At 34.0% G+C, this 21,929-nt stretch overlaps 1 protein-coding gene across 10 annotated transcripts; it reads right to left on the reverse strand.

Annotated features, from left to right (window-relative positions):
- Positions 1–5,676: 5,676 nt before the first annotated feature.
- On the reverse strand, positions 5,677–19,718 carry LOC120085647 (sterol 3-beta-glucosyltransferase UGT80A2-like). 10 transcript variants are annotated; one of them, XM_039041759.1, is made up of 15 exons: positions 19,391–19,717; positions 16,219–16,403; positions 15,197–15,436; positions 13,253–13,364; positions 12,053–12,057; positions 11,887–11,961; positions 11,041–11,104; positions 10,836–10,893; positions 10,370–10,482; positions 8,368–8,498; positions 7,447–7,549; positions 7,277–7,353; positions 6,769–6,816; positions 6,542–6,691; positions 5,677–6,116 (listed from the first exon to the last, which is right to left on the reverse strand). In XM_039041759.1, the coding sequence occupies exons 1-15, from the start codon at positions 19,455–19,457 to the stop codon at positions 5,949–5,951; spliced, it is 1,596 nt and encodes a 531-aa protein (XP_038897687.1). In that variant the 5' UTR covers positions 19,458–19,717; the 3' UTR covers positions 5,677–5,948. The 10 variants fall into 10 exon arrangements, with proteins under 10 accessions (XP_038897687.1, XP_038897682.1, XP_038897681.1 ...); XM_039041754.1 differs by having other exon boundaries at positions 8,368–8,471; positions 10,370–10,547; positions 11,887–12,057; positions 13,208–13,364; positions 19,391–19,718; XM_039041753.1 differs by having other exon boundaries at positions 10,370–10,547; positions 11,887–12,057; positions 13,208–13,364.
- Positions 19,719–21,929: the final 2,211 nt, after the last annotated feature.

A 21,929-nucleotide genomic window follows, 5' to 3' on the forward strand; every position in this document is an offset into this window, starting at 1 on the left:
ATCCATATATTTATAGACCGTTTTGGTTATATACTCAAGTTTGATCATCTTTTATGTATCTACATAAAGTTTAAGTATTCATGTTATAGCCATGAGTTTGCTAGTTTATGAGATTTAGAAAACTATAAATGCAATTTACATACTCAATAACAATTTTATTGAATAAATCTCATTAATAACTTTATTGTAAATAGAATATGTTTAAAGTTTACAAACTTCGAGGTTAAGACATATAACCCAACACTTTCTTTATTGGATAGGTTTATTTCAAAATCATTGACTTATTAGTCTATGTATGTCCATTGTAGTTTTCAGTTCATGTGCTTCATTTCATATTACCATAAACTTTGTGCATGTTTTCGTTTGTAATGCACATTGTTGGTATTTGTATCTCCATTGTGAATGAACCTTAATGATAGGATCCTTGAGCGGAAGCAGAATTGCTCAAAATTTCCAATTTTATAGAATTGAAATTTTATATAAAAGCGAAAAAATTATGCATTTACAGAGAATATACAATAGCATGCTTTAAGAAGAGGAGAAGAAAAGGTCCAGAAGGACCAACCCTTGAAGATCTCAAAAAATCATGTTAAAACCCCTTTTGTTTGTAAATCACGAACGACAACCAAAATGGCCAATTGGGACAGCACCAATTGGAGACCTTAGAATTTTCCGATGAGAATCCAAGAGGTGTGGGCATCTGGTAGTTGGGTGAGGGAAGGGAAGAAAGATTTTTCGGAAGAAGTGAGGGAGTAGGGAGTAGGAAACTTTCTATTCCACTTACAACTCACTAGAACTATTCTCTGATACTTTTCAGGAAAGACAATGGTTTGGATGATGAGAGCATTTTCCCACTCTCACATTTGAGGAGAGAAAAGGTAGGGGAGGCTCCCTCCCAATATATATATATATTTTAATTAATAAAACATTTAATAATTATTATATAATAACTAACTTATCATACATTAAACATTAAACGATATGTTATACCAAATAACCTATAGTTTCTTTTCTCTCACAAATGACATTAAATATAAATCACATTTATATTAAATTTAATAATATGAATCCAATTCACATAATTAATATTTGAATCATATTCAAATATTTACTTCCTCTCAAATAATTTTTATATTATAATGTATCAAATACATTATAACATTTATATCATATATAATTAATTCCCTCAATTAATTTGAACAATTCAAATTAATCCAAAACACTGATTCTCATTTAGTCCTATCGAGCTACCGAGGAGACCACATGGACCTGTAGCTTGAAGCTCCAACGATACGTGAATTGATTAAACTCTTTAATTAAATTATTCATCATCCGTTAACTATCGGGCGCTCCACTAAAGACTGACGGTTGTACTCTTCGCACTACATATATATTTATGTATCCATTGGATATAAGCAATCAACAATACAATGACCCTTCACAAATTGCTCGTAAGTACAACTGAGCCAAAATTACCATATTGCCCCTATAGTTACATCTAACTCTTTAAGAACCACTGATTCCTCTAATGAACAATAAATCATAGTCCAACTATGATTAAACCCCTCTCGGGCCAGGAGAGGGTGTGACACCACATTATTCAAGCCCCGGAATCAACCTTTATGGGAGCAACTTATCTACTTGTTCCGATATAGGGGAGGGAATGAATTCCTTCTTATGTAGCTATGTTCGCAGCTCCCCAATCAGATGAATCCCCGAAATGGTAAGCTTGTTGAGTCGGCGATCTGGTCACTCTCACATATACAAATCAAAGGACCGCCCTCATAGGTTGGAGTTCACAACTCACTTAGGATTCAGGCCATATTACTTATGGTCATCCTGGTGAAATGTAAGTCTATATTATGAACGACATTATATAATGAGACTAAATATTTCGTGGTCTGGTCTTATCAAACTTCTTTGTACAGAATATCCTCACTCACATGTCTCCACATAAATGATCAAGATCAGATCATTTGTAGCACTTTACAACAATTGTAACACCTACAAAGCGGGTCATACTCGTAGTGTCACCAGGATAAGGTATCCAATCTTATCCATCTACTACAGACCATTTAGGTTATCACTTAAAACGTAATCCACCCATATGTCTCTACATATATGTTTAAGCTACAAGATAACTTGAGATGTTAGTTTATTGGTTTGTGGTTAATGCAACTAATTTGGAAATAAAACATCAAATATTTTATTATAGAAATGTCTGTATAATACAAACTATAGGACCTTACGAGATTTAGGGCATCAACCCCAACACATTGTTGGTCTCTGATTTTCAATTCATCTCCTTCAGTGCACAATGCCTTGAATGAAATGACATCTTTTGGTTTTAGTGATTTTTGTATCTACGTTGTTGTTTTCTGATTTACCGTTATTCATGATATATTTGAAATTTGAATTTCAATGAATAAAATTCATATATCTGTGGTTGGATCCTATTCCCATTCATTGGTTTCTTTAACATAAATTCACTGGTTGGTCAATATCCTGTTTTTAGGCCTGTTTTTTTCATTGTACATTGATTGATAATAGTACTTTGGTACTGTTTATTTGGTTGATTGGATTTCCATATCCTCTATTTTTAGGATCATTGACATTAGTTGTTGGTACTCTTTATTAGGTAGGTTTATTTTAAAATCATTGACTTTATTTGCTTATTCTCAAATGGTCCTCTTTGTGTTCTTTATATATGGGTATCATTTCCCTTCAACTTTAAGGACCTCCCCATTCCATCTACTTCCTAAATGCAATTGGTATGTCATTTCCTTCTTCCTCCATTATTTTCTTATCACATGTCTTCACTCCTCCCTTTATTGGTTTTAGTTTTGTATAATACTAATGTTTTCCTTTATACCTTGTTTTAAGGTTGAACTTGTTAGAAGACAATTGTGTCCATTTTGTTTGCCCACTCTCTCTTACTAAGGCTAAACTTTCTTTCTCTCTTTTGCTTTAAGTAAATCTTTTGAAAGATGGTTACAGATTTTTCATTTTTATTTGTTTTTTTTATAGCTGCTAATATTTACTTTCGTGTGCTTTTGTCAAGGTGAATAACTAGCATACAACTTCAGTGGCTTGAGGCTTGTTAATGTGCGAGAATACATTTCTACAGATTTGTTTATATGATAAAATAGAAAACATATTTGTATTGATGGACTTACCCATGGACACACATATTATTTATTTTTTGTTCATGATTACATCATGTGGATTCACATTTTTACTTATGATTTTTCCTTCTGTTTTGTGTTCATACTTACATCTTGTTATCAATATCATGATATTCATTCATATTTCATACCTCAAGAATCACATTGAAGCCAATTATCCCCAATTTAAAATTAATACGATGATTTCTAAAAAATAACAATTTTATAAAAAAATTTCAGAGTTATTAACAAAAACACATTACCATATTTTCACTTTTATAACAAAATTTCAGAGTTAGTAACAAAAACATATTACCATAGTTATCGTAGCTTGAGGGTTCTTCCTCATTTTATGGCTATAAAGGGAAAATCGTTTTAAAACAAAGATCAAAATATAGAACATTTTTATAGATTTGTTTCATAATAAAATAGAAAATGTATTTTTAATGATGGATATATTTGTGGACACACATATTTTTTGTTTTATACATCATTTAAAGAGAATAGAAAATGCCATTATTGTACATCCTTTCTAATTGCTAGTAAAACAAAACTCCAAACTTAAAACAAGTAATTCTTAAACACATTTCGATGATCATCCAATTTATTACAAAAAGAGAATAGAAAATATCACGAACAAGTCCAAATCCCCAACTATACAAAGTCCATATCCAATTTATTATAGTATAATTATAAACATGACGTAATCATCATGTGACCTATAACTTACATTTCAGGAACAAGTCCAAATCCCCAACTATATAATAGATCCATAGGAACTAGTTAGCATACTGACAGTATTCACAACCTCCCAACATCAGTTACTTTTAATGCTAGAGTTGTTACTGAATGACCATAAGAGGATAGAAAGCCCATCACACGATAGTAGACATCGTATTAGACAGTTAACATACTTTCAACTAATTCATGAGTCCGATTTATGTTGTCGTTAAAGTACAAGAATAAATAGAAGATGTTTTGCCATTCTATTATAATTTACTTAAGACGGTTGGCAGATTAGTTGGAACTGAAGTTGTAGATGTAGAGGAGATGGTGCCATGTTTTTGCACATCTTAGCCCATGATTTTAAGAACCGAATTGTTGGAAGAGAATTTGTAAGGTCTGTTGAGACAGTTTCTAAGCATTTCAACTCTGTTGTATTAGCAGTGTTATAGATTACACAGAGTGTTGTTGAAAAAAACTTGTGTCAATCACAAACTCATATACGGATCAGAGATGAAATGGTTTGAGGTACAATTCAACAAAACCAATGTTAGTTTGGTGTGACATTTTTGTTAGGTGTATGTACGTACATGAATATTCCATACTTTGTTTTATCACAAAGTTGTCTGGGTTCATTAGATGGTATGTACATCAAGGTAAATGTCAATGCCACTCATTGCCAAGGTATACGATGATGAAGGGTGAAATTGCAAGAAATATACTAAGTGTTTATGATACAAATAGTGACTTTGTATTTGTTTTATCAGGATGGGAAGGATTCGCAGCTGATTCTCAAATTCTTAGAGATACAATATCACAATCTAATGGACCGAAGGTTTCAAAGGGTAACTGGTTACTCATACTATCTCATCCTACTCATCATTGTATTACTAGGATAAGGTTTGAAATGGTTGGATGTTGAATAGAGTATTATTATCTATGTGATGTCAGGTATCCAAATACGGAGAGTTTCGTGGCGTCATATAGGGGTGAAAGATATCATCTTTCAAAGTGGCGTGGAGGAGGTAATGCACCAAAAACTCCACAAGAATTCTTTAACATGAAGCATTCCTCTGCATGGAATGTCATTGAGAGAGCGTTTGCATTGTTGCACGGTAGATGGGCAATTTTACGAAAACAATCATACTATCCAGTGCAAATCCAATGTCAAACCATCAGTGAACTGGTCAAGGATTTGGATGAGGTTGACTCCAACTTTGCTACAACTGGGGGCGATGAGATCAATTACATTGAGAGTTCAATGAATGGACCCACTGGAGGGATGTATTGGCGAAATAGATGTTTTCTAAATGGGAGTTACGTAATGATTAATACCTTTATGTTTCTTTAATCGATTAGAACACTTATTTTTATTTGTCGTGTGTTATAAAAATGACTTGATTTGGATTTCTCTTACTATCATTATGTTTACTATATTTTGTACTTCACTTCATTCATTATTTATTTAACTATAAACTAGAAATAGAATGAGAGTTGGAGAGAAAAAAGATTAGAGAACCTATGTTTTGAAAAAGTCCGTCAAATTTTATTGTCACATAATTTAAGGTCATCTATACAAAAATCCAAATAAGAATAGTCCTTTTTAGAGCAGTGATTGTTCCACTGAACGGATGCTATTCCACTTCGGCAAATACTCTCCTTGAGAATGCAGATTTCATTTTCATTCCTCAATCCCCCCTTTCATTTTCCTTGAAGCGAGGAGGGCCTATAAGCAATATAAAATTTTAAGCACGTAGATTGAAATGTATTTTAATGATCACAATCAAAATATAAAATTTTATTGTACAATGACACTTGAAAACTTTTATTACACCACACAATCACAATTCTTGACTTTACAGAACAATCTGTCCATCTCCCATTTAGTTCTCTAACCTTAAGCTTTACAACAATTATAATACATGATAAATTTTACAACAATTATAATACATGATGCTCTCACTGTAGTTTTTTCATCCCATGAACAAATCCTCATTCTTCACAAGATTCAGCAAAAATGTATTTTTGCAAATTGAATTGAGAACCCACCCAATCCAAGGTTCAAGAGCAACCAAAACATCTTCTAATAAACAAAAGACTCGACTTTTGAGGTTCAGGCTCTGGCTCAATTTTCCTACTAGAAAGTTGCCTGAAGAACGCTCTCACTGCTCCTTCGACCCCATCCTCATTCTCGAGAGCCTTTCCAAGCTCGACAGCCTGCTGTTTTACCTGTCATGTCACTCTCTTAATAATGTTATGCTAGAATCAACCAAATGTATCACATGTTCTTTTCAATCCAGTACAAGATTTTCCAAACATCCATGACACTGTTACAACGATTCTAAACGGTGTAAAAAGAATATTTCAATGAGATGGCTAACTATACCAGGACCCAATTGGCAGAATGATTAAGTATAAGAACGAAAAATATAATTTAATAAATCATATGATATTGAAATTGACTAATGTAATTATTCTATCAAACTATTCTTGATATACTGTTCCAAACAAGAAAAAACTGAAGAAATCAAACTCAATTAAAACAATCAGATCAAACTGGACTAAATGGATCAAATTAGAATCGTTGCTTTATAAAAAAATGGAGAGTAGTCAATAGTTGAAGACAATACCGAAAAGGGAATCTCAATTTTTACCTTGGGATCAAGCATATAGTTTATAGCATTCACCAATCTTGGAAGTGAGAACTCATCAACCGGGATGGGTGGAGGGCCAACTCCTCTGGCATGTACTCGTTCCCCCCAGAAAGGTTGGTCACCAAAGAAAGGAACAACTGTAGTAGGGCACTGTGGAATTCAATGAAATCAGAACCAAATCAAGTAATACTAAGACAGAAAAACGTATCGGATAATGAAGTTAGTACCGCAGCTTTTAGACCAGCAGCTGTTGTTCCTGCACCACCGTGATGCACCTGAGTACAAAGCAGCAATCAAGTAAAAGTAAAAACACGTACAATCATGTGAAAGTGGTTGCTTCTGCTTCAATCTTGTTAATATAAAGGGGATTGAGTCCGACTTGATTCCTACATATATCCGCTCCTGGCTCTACCCTAGAAAGTTCTTGAGGCTTAGGACTACGAGTTGTCATGATTCAATTTGCTTCTTCAGTATAGTTCCTTTTTCCATATGATTTTTCTATCTTCTCCCTAATATTTTGTTGCTTGTTGAAATAATTTGATCCTTTGTTGTTGCACGTAAAATTAAAAACATGAAAGGCCAGTGTTTAAGGCTGTTACAGAGAATAAGAGAAGGATCCAGGAATTCAATGTACTTAACTGCTGAAATGTAAGGACCTATGCTCTTCTTAAAGAAGACAACATCCAGGTAGTAAAATGCATTCAAAGCAACAAAGAAAAATCTACTAAGCCTCACCACAGCCTTGCATTTAGGAAGAAGCCAATCATGAGGGCAGTCGTCCAACAAATATATGAAGTCCTTTTGTTCTGCAGCTGGGAGGAAAGATATAAATTCAGTCATGTAAGCTACATTGCTCATCGAGCATGCAACTGGAGCCAGTAACCAAAACTGGTCTGAACACTTACACTTTCCAAGGCCACCCCACCCTTCGTTAATGATACCCCGCTGTTTGGTGGTTTCCAATGCTTGTATGATAATTTGTGTCATCTTTTCTGGCTCTTGTACAGGCTGAAGAACAAATGAAAAAGTAGCTAAACCATCAACCTAACTTACCAACTCCACGCCTTGATACTTCTCTCTATATCTAAGACTAGCTTCTCCCTTAACGTACAATCTGTCATTATATAAACTGTGTACAACAGTTGGATGTAATTTAATTATAGTTTATTTATGTTGATTACCTTTGGTTCTTTGATCTGATTACTAATTGGTGTTGTTGGTTCAATGCCCCCATCAAGTTGAAGGAAAAAGTGCACTATTGTACGTTATAAAACTTTGTGAATTTTGCACAACATATTATTTTATACAACCAAACATCACTCCTTAGCATTATCCTTACATAATCTTTTTTTTTTTAATCATCCTAAATTTATTCTAAAATTTCTCATTAACTTAACTCTCTAGAAAAATTCTCTCTAAATTATTATTTCCATAATTATATACATAATTTTCTATCTCTAGTATATCACTCTTTGTTGCTGCATAGCTCAAATGATATAAAGTATCTGTTAACGATCAAAAAGTCTGTGGTCCAAATACCCCACCTCCCTATTGTACTTAAAAAGGAAAAAAAAAAATGAAAATCAGTTATCAAACACATTTGGATTCTGTATTTTAAGAACAAGAAAAAAAAAACTAAAACAGAAAACCAATATAGATAGACTTTTAACTAAGAGCAATATCATGTATGACAATGGACAATAAAAACAAATCGTGAAATAGCATAATCACTCTAATTACATGACAACATGAATACTTGTATACATTATATATGAAAGTAATTGGGGGAAAATCTAATTGGCTAGAGGAAAAAGCAACAAACTTACAAGGCTGCCAAAACCAATATAGATAGGCTTGTCCCCAGCTTCAAGCCATTTCACAAGTGATTCGGGAGGTTCAAAATTTGATGCAAGGTCAAAGAAGCAATAACCTACAACATCAATCTTAGGCCCCCAATCTAAAAATTAAAGGGAAAAAAGTGAATGTCAACATCTAAAAATAGCATTCTTAGAGTAGCAGACTTGGCAGCTCAAATCTTCTTTTTTCCCATCTCTTGTTCGTTTTCGAATATACAAAATTCAACTACAAGAAATGACTATATGGCAAACAAAAGGAAGAGAAGTTCAGTAAAAAGGGTTGTGATCAATAGCAGTAGCACGATAACCAACCCTATAAAGATGAGAAACAAAGAAATGTTTCAGAATTCCTTCTAATGTAGAAACTCACTTTTTTCATGCTTAACATTTATCTTCTACCCTACTGAGAATCTCACATCGAACAGATAGAGAGACTACACAATCTTTATAAGATGCGTGAGTTACTCTTCTCATTACCATTTAGTTTTGAGATGAAATTCCATATTTATCCAATATCGCTTAAAAGACCATGACGTACAAACGGGTATTTAGTCTAAAAAGTGTGTGTGTGTGTGTATATATATATTGGGATAAGACCCAAGAATGGTGAACCCAAAAGGTACCATCTTGAGGGAGAATGTTAAGAATCCCACATTGCAAAGATTGAGATACCTCTTAATCTTTATAAGGTAGATCGATTATTCGTCTCATACTCAATTGGTTTTGAGATGAAATCCTATGTTTATCTAATACACCCATCTTCATAGGTTCAATTGTTCTAAAAGATGCACGGACATGTACATATATTGGACACGACAATGATACGTTTATCGAAATTGTTGGAAGTTAGGAGAAAAGACTATATGAACTAAAGTGTGTGGGATGGAAAGAAATTTACATAGGAGAATTTCAAGCCTACCGAATGCTTGGAGAATTGTAAATCCATACCCTAATTCAGTACGCATTCCTCGTTGAGATCTTCAAAATGCACAGCCAAAAAGAATTTTTATTCTTCTATATGTTCTGAAAGAAAAAATCTTTTGAAGCAATTGACCAATGCAAGAATTTCCTTCCTTTGCAACATATCAGTTGCAGAAATTCACCAATGAGCTACACACCAAGAGAAGACGAGATGGAAAGGTATAACAGAAGGCACAATATGCTGAAAATTGCAAGCTTTTGGTCAAGAATCCTGAACATCAGAAGAGAACTTGATAGACATCTACGGCTAGAATATGCTCATTGTAAGCTTTCCTGGGAGAGGCTAAAACTGAATATTCTATTGCATATTTCCCAAGAGAACTCTATAATTTGATAACTCGAGCCAACTTCCCAAAAGAAAGACAAGTTACAAAATATCTCTACAGTTTCTTAGTGAACCCCTAATTCTTCTCGGGTGAAAGTTGGTTTATCCCCCTCAGAAAACACACTAGATCATAACAAATAGATGTAAGCTCCCAAAGATATTTTTAATGAGCAAACCCTACTGTCTATAATAAAAGGCACGTTACTTTTAGATTCATGATAATGATTGTTCTGATCTTTTTCTACTTTTTAAAGTAAATTAAGTATGGATACTAGTCATTCTATTTCTAGCTTCAAAAAACAATAAAAGTAAAATTTTTCAATCCAAAAAAAGTTCCCAAAAAAATATTTACCAATTCAGTATTAAATAAAAAGTTTTAAAATAAAGTTGTCGACAAAAAGAAATTTGTCTTAATTTTTTTAGCTAAGTGAAAAAATTTACATTACACTTGAGGAGGTGAATTTTCTTGTCTAGCAACAATGAGAAGACGACTCATATGAGAGCCCAAAATCTGAATATCAGTGTAAACAAAGAGAGGAAACATTTAATTTATTCAAAAAGAAAATCATCCAGAAACTGAAAAATGGAAATCTGTTCCTAATTCTAAAACTGTATGTACTATAAAAAAAAAGAATTCAGTATACGGTAGTAATATAAAATCACCACCTTTTGGTTTAGGAACGAGGTATGGACTCCACAAATAAACATGTGGCACATCAGATTCAGAGGATTGTGAACCACTTAAATATGTTACAGGTCGTATCTTCAGCTTCTTCTTCCTAAAATCATTAACAATGTCTCGCAGTCCAAGCCAAATCAAGGAATCAACGATTTGATATGAAAGCTGAAAATAGAAGAGAACCAATGATGCTAGAGAAGAGCATAACTCAGCAAACAAACAAAAGTATTTAATTCTCAGACATTGCTTTTTCTGTATATTCGAACACATACACAATGATTAACGACCAAACAAAACCCAAGATACAAACTGGCTGTAAATATAGAATGGCTATGATATCTGATTCTCCATCTTGAGATTGTTATATACAATTTCAACTTAATGCTTTGATTTTCAAAGAAGATATAGAGGTTTCTTGATGGAAAAACAAAAAATCAAAAGCAACAGACTCACCCTATACCCTGCTTGTTGCTTGACTCGGGATAATGGATGTGGAAATTCACTAGTTGGCCTGGAGAAGAGTAAAATATAGGCAGTTCAAAAGTCCCGACTTAAGCAATCAACCTCACATGGTATATAAAAGAATACATACATGACACAACCATTAACATTGGCACAAGTCAAACAGGTCATGGTTCAGAAACAGTCCAAGACTTACGTCCATGGCATTGTAAAAAATATATGAAGCGGTAGCTTAAGTCCCTCTGCCACATGTGTGTGCCCTAAAATACAGAGTTGACGAGAAATTACTAACAATAAGCTTAGTTAGCGGAGTAATGAAATTGTAACAACAGCATGCTAAGCAGCTTAAGAACATAAAGTCATTATCACTAAAACTTCTAATGAGTGACTAAAAGAGGACCATTTTGGTGCGAAGAAGTATTTTGACAACTCTAGTTCTCTTCAAGTGTTTCCAAATTCCATGTGAAAAATCACTTTGATACGGGTAATAAAATGTGATATCACATACAGGTATAAAATGTTGGCAGTTCTTGTTCCAGCATTTTATATTTCTTAGATGTTGGATATTTGTGCTGAGAACGATGTCCTTCAACTTCTATGTGACATCAAGTTCAAAAGAAAAGTAAAACTGGTTTTTAGTGAATGTGGTTAAAGCAATTATTTCAGAAATATGGATCATGAGAAAACAGATGATATTTGAAGACAAATATACTTAGACGCAGGAATATATTTAATACATAAGACAAATATACTAAGCAGAGGAAAACTGAAAATGAGCTAAAAGTAAAGCAGCCTCTTGGCTTCTCTATCTTCGTTATTTTCTAATTGGGGGTCATTCTAATGGGAGTTCTGCACTCTGTGATTTTGTTCATTCCATGAAAATTTTGTGCCAAAATGATAATAGAAAATGAAAGAATCCAGGTACTCAAAGCTATCATTGAATGTGCTTGAGAATCAGTTCCTAAGAAACTAGCCCTTGCCAAAATTGGATATCAATTACGTCAGATGCAACAAACTGATATTGATGGTGACAAAATCTAACCATATGCCGTGCGGTTGGCAATGATTGCATCTGCTTCAAAGGGAATACCAGAATCCATATCAGGATCTTTGCAAGCTGGAAGAAGGGAATAAATAATTTCCTTCATTTGATTTCTTTGAATAAGTATCTCAGAAGGCCCAGAAGGCAAGAAGCCTTTATTTCTTACCATATCTGATTCATAATAAGGAAACATTTAGAAAAAGTTGAATAAAAAGTAAAATTTTATATCTTAATCTAAAAACTGTATTTTTATTTAACATATAATAAATGACTGGTCTTTCAGAGTGACTCGTGAATTTCTAGAATTTTTATGTAAAGATGTCCGTAAAGAACAAAGATGCTGAGGAAAATAAATTAGGATAAACAAGAACTTATAACTCGAAGTTGACAATTTGAACATAACTTAGTGGATAAAACACCCATTACCTTCCTAAAGGTTCGAGGTTGATCCACTCATAAACAAGGAAAGGAAAAAAAAAAAAGTCGAAATTCCATTTAATCACTTACCTCACCGATACATTAATCAGAAAAGTATCATAGTTCATGATTAAATGAGATGATATTTCATAACACAATCATTTCTAACGGTTTCAATAATTTACTTGAAAAGATCAACCACTACTAATTAGATTACCAGTTAAGGTCAATGAATGACTTGCAATTCAGTCAATTAATTATTTTTCAATTAAACAATAACTAATGATTTATGATTCAACATCATTCAATTATTAACTTGTAAAACCAGTTCACTAACCAATGTATCTCCTGTTGTCATTGAGTTATACTTATATCCATATTCTCAATTGTAAGAAATAGATAACATAGAGATTAAGAAAATATATTGATGCTCACTAATAGTAGAAAATATATTGATGCTCACTAATAGTCTATTCATTATGAAAACTAATTTATGGATTTTAATTAGTAAATCAAAACGTCATTAGATAAATGTTTATCATTGTCAGTTCATTGTTTAACTAGAAACAGAACGATCATATTTTGCAAGTTTCAACTGAATCACTGATATTATATTACATTCCATTCTAAACAAGTATACCGTTGGATGCTATTGCTGTTCTGTTTTTTTCTTTCTTCCTCTCTATTATCTATATAATTTACAGTCTTAAAACAATTTAAATGCATCATATTTATACAGCAGTAAAAACTGAAAACTATCAACAACCTCCCCTTAACAATTGAAATCAAGTAATGTTTGAATCACTCAAATATTTGACCCTTTTCTTAACTGCAAAATAAATCACAAATTGAAAACAATGATAAATTTGAGGAAGTAAACATTTAGTTAAGTTACTACACACACCAAATGACAGGCCATACATCAAAGAAAATGATGTCAAGTACGTACAAGCTGCAAGCTGTTTAGGATCTCCTCCTAAAGGATAAAATTCCAACCCAGCCATCAAGACAAATTCCTTGAAATTTGGATGAGTAGCTAATCTAACACGATGACCATAGTCCTACATATATAGGTTTCAAGAAAATAAGCTTCAAGTCAACAAGGAAATAATGATTAATTTAGATTAGCATAAGATAAAAAGGATTTCTCATTGTTATATCATTTCATCACTTGTAATTCATACGTCAAAGTCTTCCTCAACAGCTACATTTCAACTTTCAAGATGGACTGCCATTCAAACAGTCCAGGCAAGATCGCTGTCGTTACAAAAATTTAGTGAAACATTGGAGAAAGTTGTGGATTTCATTTCTAAAAAGTTACTGTGTTTATGCAGTTGTTTGTTTCTTATGTTCCTAGTCTCAAATTGTTTTCACTCAACTCAACTTATAGGATCCATGAAGAATCCTCTGATAACTGTTGTTGTTTGGCAAGAAACAAAATAAAATATTTGACTATAAAGAAAAGAAATGAACTGACTCTGAAAGCTACTCTTTTTATAGCACTACAATAGTTGCAGAGGATGAGGTAAAGGCTTGAAGCCGCGTATGACTCAAGCAGCATATTCTAATAGGTTTTTGTCCAGCCTTCCTTATTACTCTTGATTCCTTGAAGATTTACCATCTGTAGGGGTATTGATGTAGAAAAGAATGTGTGCACCAATCTTTAAGAGATTGTGATGACCTCTAAAATACCTTGGACATTTTATTAATATTAATTATCATTATTATTATTATTTTGCAAAACAAGAATGTAGTAGCCAGTAGGTGAGAGTCATGTTCATCAATGATGGGGTAATGGCAGGTCCATCTCTTTAAGAAGAGGAAGAAGGAGAAGAAGGCGTTTTAACTGACAGGAAGTTTCAGTTTAGCAGCTTAGTTCTGTTAAGGAGTGGTGAGGAAATCAAACTTGTTCATTGGTTATTCCTATTAGTCCCAGAAATATCCACAGACCGCCATAACACTGGTCTGAAGCCAAGTAATTGGAAGTATAGAAAAATTGGATATGCTTTCTTGAAGTGCTGGCTGAATTTCTGCATTTTGCTTTAAGGATTCTATATTTAGATGCAGCGTTTTGAAAAAATTATGTGTGAATTTCATGCACTTGAGACCATTGAAATTAGATTGATGAAGCATAATCTGAAGATTCACAAATCAACTTTCCATTTCTACAACCATTGGGAAGAACACTAATGCTGTTAGCATTTTCTCTGGTTGGTATTTATGCATCATTTGATGGTTCTCCTTGGGATGTTTGAGACACTACCTACATTTAAAACTTGAGGAAGGGTTCTTTTACGAGGACAAAAGTGCTAAGCTTTTTCTGCCTTTCCATGTAGATGCAAAGAGTCTGATTGAAGCCCATAGTTCTTCTAGACAAGGGGCAAGGGCTCCTCTCTTTGGGGATCCTCTAATTCCTCCATGCCAGATTTTCCACAGTGACACCATAACTGTGTCAAACCAATGAGTTCTAGACTGCCCCTTAAAAGGTGTGACTTATTAACCTAAAGAAGAGCTATCACCATTGTTTGTAAGGCACCAACTGATAGCAAATAGGCTGGGAATTTTAGACCAAGTGGAAGCAGTGTAGCAGCATTTGAAAGGAAGTGGTGATGACCATCTGAGTCTTGTCTACATAAAATAAATACACCAATTTGGGCTCTTTGCAGCAAATCAAAGGTACTCAACTCCCCTTTGCAGCAAAGCCTAGAGGATTCCAATTCCTCCAAGTCCAATTATATTGTATTCTCAATAGGCAATGAAAATGGAAAATGTGCATACATGAGAAAACTAGTACTACAAATACATACTATCAAGTGATATTAATCACAACAGGAGGCAATCTGAGACGTGGAGAAAATGAAATGAATATACAAATTGCAGAAAGTTTGTTTACCTGCAAACGCTTGCCAATTGGAATGAATGGTTGCACATCTCCACGGGTTCCGACAATAAGTATTACTATTTGCATGGGCCTTATGTACTGAAAGTCAGATGTATCAAGGTGTTCATCATGAACGTTACTGAAAATTTCTTCAGATTCAACATTAATAGATTGAGATTCAATGTCTCCCTGAACTTCAAACTCAACAGTCCCATCATCTTTCACAGTAGTTACTCTGTGCAACAATTTAAACTGCAAAATTTGTAAACATTAAAACAAACATTTGAAAACAAGGTACATTACAGGTTCAATATCATACGGCGAGAAGAAACTTGCATTCAGACAATTCCTAATCCTGTTGAACAAGAAAAAAAGCTTACGCAAAGCATTTTGTAGGAAGGGATTGAGGAGGGTGGAAGGTTTCATTTAACGAATTTAAATTTTGTCATAGCCTTAGGAAGAGGAGCTTAGACATTACAAACTTGGATGGTAAAATTATTGCTCTTTATCCAAAGGTTACGACAAAGTCCCCAGAAGCATTAGCCTCTGCAACACTAATTTGTGGAAACTATGGGGTTTGTCTATTGGTTGGGAGACCGGGAAGACAATATCTTAATGCATCCTTGCTAAAATTGTACATATTAATCATCTATTAAGCTTGGTTCAAGTGAACTTAAGAACCAAATTGAAGAAGTACTATTACGGCAGGACCTGAGGACACATGTTGGGACGCAAATGAACATGTCTATGTAAGAACTAAAAGAGTGTGCAAAGTGGAGGGAGCTTTAACTAGGGAAAGTAGAAGAATGTTTGATCATGAGCATAGGAATTATTTCCAATTCAAGAAGAATAATTTTTAGGATAAAAACTTCAGCGGCTATTTTCCTTTCTACAAATTGAAGAGCCTTTCAAGAATCCTCTTTGATTCCATTTCCAGATCAGGAGCTTATTTTCATTTGTTTTTTTTACTTCTACTTGTTCCATTTCATGTCTCTTATTAATACATATTTAATGGATTTCATTTTCTCGAATACCTTCTGATCAATGGGAATTTTATTATCTAATATTTGAGCTGCATCTGCAGTAAATATGGTTTCATGTCTCAGCCTCTCAGTTTTTGATCTTTGAAGTCGGTGCTGAAATGAGGTTGATTCCAAGGTGTCTGACGATATCTCCACATGGAGACTATTAGCTTTTGAAAATGTTCGACCTGGAACACCTAAATAAATAAATAAAAAATAGTATTTAATTGGCCAAGAAGGAAGCAAGTTTGCAAAATTATGTTTCAATTCTCATAGAAATGTTGGCATACTGAAAATAATAAATAATCAACAAGATTAACTCCATAACAACATGATAGTAAGAACAGTGGTCTAAACACTATGCCCAGCATTTTGACAAATATAGAATAATTTCATAGGAAGAATTGTTAGGTTTGTTAACAGATTTAGTAAAATTTTAATCACTCATGGTTACTTCTAAGTTCAAAATTTCAAAGACTAAGTTCAGAGAAAAGAAAATGCAAATGCGTCCCTGCGGGACAACAATCAGCAAGGATAATACCACTTCCTCATGATTACGGATTACCTTTTCCAACAAAAGAGACGTGAAGTTAGGATCAACCTTGATCCAAGGGTTCAATCTCAAAATTAGTGATTTCAATCAGAATGTGTTCCAACGATGGCAATAAAAAATTCTCTTTTTTAAGATCAAAATTGACCTCATAAAACAAACTGCTATTTCTACATATTTGGTTGGACAAGTCAAGGAAATACCAAGTGATGGGAATGTGCTGAAGATCGATATGCTCGTTATTGAGAGCACTAGAAGGAATCATAAGTAGTAACTCAAATTTGTGGGTTTGTAAATTCACGGGAGAGGGTGTTAAAGAGAAGTTTGAAGAAAGAACATTTAAGGAATTCCAACCAAGATATTGAAAAGTTCAACTTTATCTTATTTTATTTTTTTGACAAGAAATAGAACTTTTCACTGATGAAACAAACGAGACTAATGCTCAAAAGGGGAACTAAAATGAATTTTGTGAAATTCGATCAATACACACATTGTTTACTCACTAGTTAATAATTACTACACAGCTGCCCGTAGTAGAATGGGTTGGACAAGAAAAAAGAATACATAGTTGCAGGCAGAGGACCGTGTTGGACAAGGAAAATCATACACATCCGAACTTTAAAACATCAAATTCAACTCTTCTCACTTTTAGTTAAGTTAAGTAAAATGGTCATATTTCAATTTCTCATTCAACCAATCAAAGAAAATAACTAAGCAGTACGTGAACAAATATTCTGTTAAAACCGATAATAATAAATGGCAAAAAAAAACACAGATTTTGACTAGAGAACATGAAAAAAAAAATCCTGAAACAAGAATTCGTAATAATAATAAGAACAAAATAGGTCACAAATATAATATGTAATACACGAGAAACTTTTCTCAGCTAACAAAGTTAACAAAGACTGTTTTGGCTTCCTTTCTGGAGTTGGTTGGTTAGGTTTTAATTGTGTTGCATTTGGATGACTTCTACTCTTTGTATCTCATTTCTATTTTCGTTTTTGGTTTTTCTTAGTTTCTATTTTCTTTCAAAGGATGATGTATTTTTGAGCATTAGTCTTTTTTCAATTTATTATTGAAAAGTTATTTTTCCTTAAAAAAAAGAATGTTCAAGTGCTTTAAAAAAGTGTTTTTAATCACTTGAAAATTCATTTCAAAGAGACTAGGCAACAAAAACTAAAACACAAGAAACAAACTCACCAAAATTCTCTATATTAGCACAGCAGAACAAAAGAGAGAAAATAACAACAGCAACCCTTCTCACACTTTGGAGAATCTACTTCTTTCCTTGGCTTATTGTGGAGAAATCTATCTCTACCTTTTTGTGGTTACAGCTTATCTACCCTCTTATCTCATTGGAGGTGTTATTTTGTAACTCTCTATGATAGGACTTTCTTTCGTAATCTATTTCATAAATCAATGAAATGGATTTTGTTTCCTTATCACAAATAAATAAATAAATAAAACAACAATAACAACAGCGAAGCAATCCTTTGGTAAGCTTTCCGTTTTTTTGTTCCTTCAATCTCATTCAAGTAAAAACAGAGTTAGGTAGGCCCCCACGGGTTTGGTTGAACTTCTCCACAGGCTCGGTTGAACCTAGCTCTAATACCAACTATCACAGTAACAAAGTCAGGTAGGTGAAATTGTTTTTTTTTTATATATATATAAGAACAACAACTTTCATTGAGAAGAAATGAAAGAATACACGGCCATACGAAAAACAAGCCCACAAAAAGGGGGAATCCCTCTACCAGAAGGGACTCCAACTATACAAAATCATGCTCATAGGATAATCACAAAAAACTTTAAAAATCGAAGCCCAATAAGAAACGTGAAAAAAAATAAGAGACCATGTATCTCTAGCATCTCTCTCAACTCCCCTAAACACCCTTCTATTCCTCTCATGCCACAACACCTAAACAATAGCATAAACACTAGCCAGCTGGAGAAAACAGCCTCTCTCCCCAAACGGTGGATTGAGGCAACATTGTTTCTTGTTTGTATCTTTATCAAAACTAAAAACAGAGATCCAATAACAAAAGTGCTCATGTCATAATGGAAGAAATGGTTCAGTCGCATCTGAACTGAGTTTCAATCGTAACGGGATTCTTTCGATGGAGAAGATCCGTCGACCTAAGACCATTCGAGTGAATTTACTTGAGCGTCATATGATGAGTTCGAAGCTACTAAAGGATTGGAGGCTACTCATACAGGAATATGAAAGCTACTAAGCCGCTGCTTTCACCAAGCCGGAGAAGGGCCAAAATCCCCTGCTCGCCATCGGGACCGAGTGTTCATTCAATTCTACTTCAAGAAAGTTTATTAAGAAACAGAAAAACAGATAACAACTATCTCCTTTTTTCTGTTTGTAGTTCAAGAATTTCCACCTGAATCATCGAACCATCCACCTTAGTATGGGATTAGCTATCTTATCCACTAAGCTAAGCTATGATCGGATTGGCAAAAAACAGCAACCAAACGTTTATGCTTTAAAAGAATGGAAAAGAAAAACTAAACGTTACCAAAAGCTGACTCCGAAGAGAAAACAGACACAGTTTCCTTAAACAGCAAGTTATCTATTAACAATCCTCCAAGAAAAGCCGATCAAAAAATGGGAAATATTGAAGAAACCTGGAGGGGTGGTTTGATGATCATATTGAGGACCAAATCCGCCATTAATGTCCCTTCTGCTCGCCATTCATCCACTTATGTCGTCCCTTCTTCTACAAAAATCTCTGCGTGTCTAGAAATGATGAAACGATGATGATTGATGATCAAAGGGTAGGATTGAAAACAGGGGAAAACAATTGTAGGAAATAAATGGGAGAACATTTTGGTGAAGTGAACAAGCAATCGATATATTCGAATGGGAATTTTGGAACGCGGTTTATGGCGCAAGCAGTGGTGTTTTGGTAATTAGAAATTTAGAATGTCGTTTGAAAACCTTTGAATAACAAGGGGGTTTTGTCAGGTTATGAAAATGAACCTTATTCCGCCGAATCGACTCAAAATAAAAAATTCCCCTGTCCTTTCTTCTTGCTGGGTCCAAGAAAATTTCTAGAACTATAGCCACCGTCCGAAATATTGGTGTTGATGAAAATATCGCAGTTTCGTTTTTACGAAAGTATCAATATCAATAAAATTTTGAAAAAGTTTATAAAGATTGATGAAAGTTGTTATAATTGGTTAATGAAACTTTGATTGTGACTGAATTGAATTATAATTGACCATATTTAATCATCATTTCTATAGAGTAAATCAAAGATCAAAATAAAGAAAATGAGCTTTGATAATTTGCTTTGATGCCTAAGTAGAATTAAAGAGTAGTGAAGAAGTAGAAGTTTAAATTAAAATGTGTATTTATAGAGGATATTAGTTAGGATTTGATCATAATCCTATTAGGATTAGGATATGATTTCTTAATCCCTAACAAGCTAGATCAAATCTCTTATTATCTTTTATTATTTTATATCATATTATTTTGATTTTTGACTTTATTTTGCTAGACCAAAATCTACTCCTCAAAATTAGCCCCTACTCCTAAGTTTGGTTTTGTGGACTGACTTCCTACTAGTCATGTGTGTTACCGCAAATTTAGGAGTATTTTTTCAACCTTCATTGCTTCTTTGGTTGTCCTGTTCTTCTCATTATATGGCCTACCAATTCTATCACACTAGTATAACCATATCGAATTTGGCTCTCCAAGATCATTCTCGAATTTTTGGTCATACCGGGAATATCTACTCGATTTTTTTTTCAAAGACCAAGCTATTTTCTTTGTATGCATCCACCACAATTAAGCAGCGTTAAGTGTAAAATTTGCGTCATGTTCATCCTTTTTCTCGAGGAGCATAACACACAAACTTAGCTTTTTGTCAATTAGGGACTATTCCCCTCTTCTTGTGACACACCTAATTGGGAGTGATTAGATTGTCATTGTATCTAATTAGTTCCTTGGTTTTCATCCTCCACATTCAAGTGAAGTTAACCTATATGTCTTTCATGATGGACTTCAGCAAATGTCTTCTATCCGACCAGAAGTGGTCCCTAGATTTTGAACTTTGAATTGATTGATCGACTACAGGGCCCCATTTTTCACCAAATATTTTCATTCAGAAAATTGTTGAAGTCCAGTTGGATTTCTCGTGGCAAATTTCCCCTCAGTGAATAATTAAGTCTTCTTTTTGGAGTTCTTCACAGTGGTTTCATAAAATCATGTATCCAAATAGTTACAAATTAATAGTGTGAGAGTAAAACTTATTTTGTATTTTATATCACTGTAGAGATTTGCTCAACTTCTTGTAGCTTTCTTTACTTTGGGTTTTTGAAAATATTCCATAGTAATCAAATAGTGCTAATTCTATCCATTTGATTGCTAAAATCTTTGATGTTTTAAGATCTAGTTAAAACTGATGATTTCCTTTTAATTCCTCTGCTAATCTGTAGCTCCGATACAAAGCTCAAAACTTGTAATCTTGAATTGTTTTAATCCTATTTATACTCGTCGTTGATAACCCATGAATCTTTTTCGTTTAAGAAATTTTTCTTGCAAATGCTACTTACATATTTGAGCAAATCAACTCTTTGCTTCCCTTCAATCTAAGGATGAAACGCATTGGTCTTGAACATGGAGGTCTTCTTCTACTCTTAATGCCACTGTTGTACTGCTCACGCCTAAAGAAGGAGAGATTGGTCGGAGAAGTAGCCCCATCGCTGCATATTCGCTCAGTTGCTTGCTTCTAAAAGGGATTTCGTCGAAATTAGTGGGTTGGTAGTGAAGAAAACACTGCCATGGACAAGAATCGTTGCTTGAAATCGCTTGCCGCCGTTCAATAATTGTTTGTTACATTTGCTCATTGTCACTGTTCAGATTTGACGTCACCACCCTTGGGGTTGCTGCTTGAAATCACTTGCTGTCAACGCTCGAAACCCCCATTTGAAACTGTTCGTTGCTGCTGTTTGAGACTCCCCATTGCCGTCATTTGAAGCCACTGCTAGAAGCCCATGTTCCCCACTCCTGCTCCTGGATGCTACAGTCACCACACGTCACTGCTCGTAACTTACTACCCGCCATTTACCGCCGCTGCTCTGAATCGCTCGAAGCTTGCCGCTCGCCTCTGGAAATTGCTTGATGTAGTCTCCACCGCCAGATGCTCTCAACGTCGTCGTT

Source organism: Benincasa hispida, chromosome 9 (assembly GCF_009727055.1).
Source record: "Benincasa hispida cultivar B227 chromosome 9, ASM972705v1, whole genome shotgun sequence".
NCBI lineage: Eukaryota > Viridiplantae > Streptophyta > Magnoliopsida > Cucurbitales > Cucurbitaceae > Benincasa > Benincasa hispida.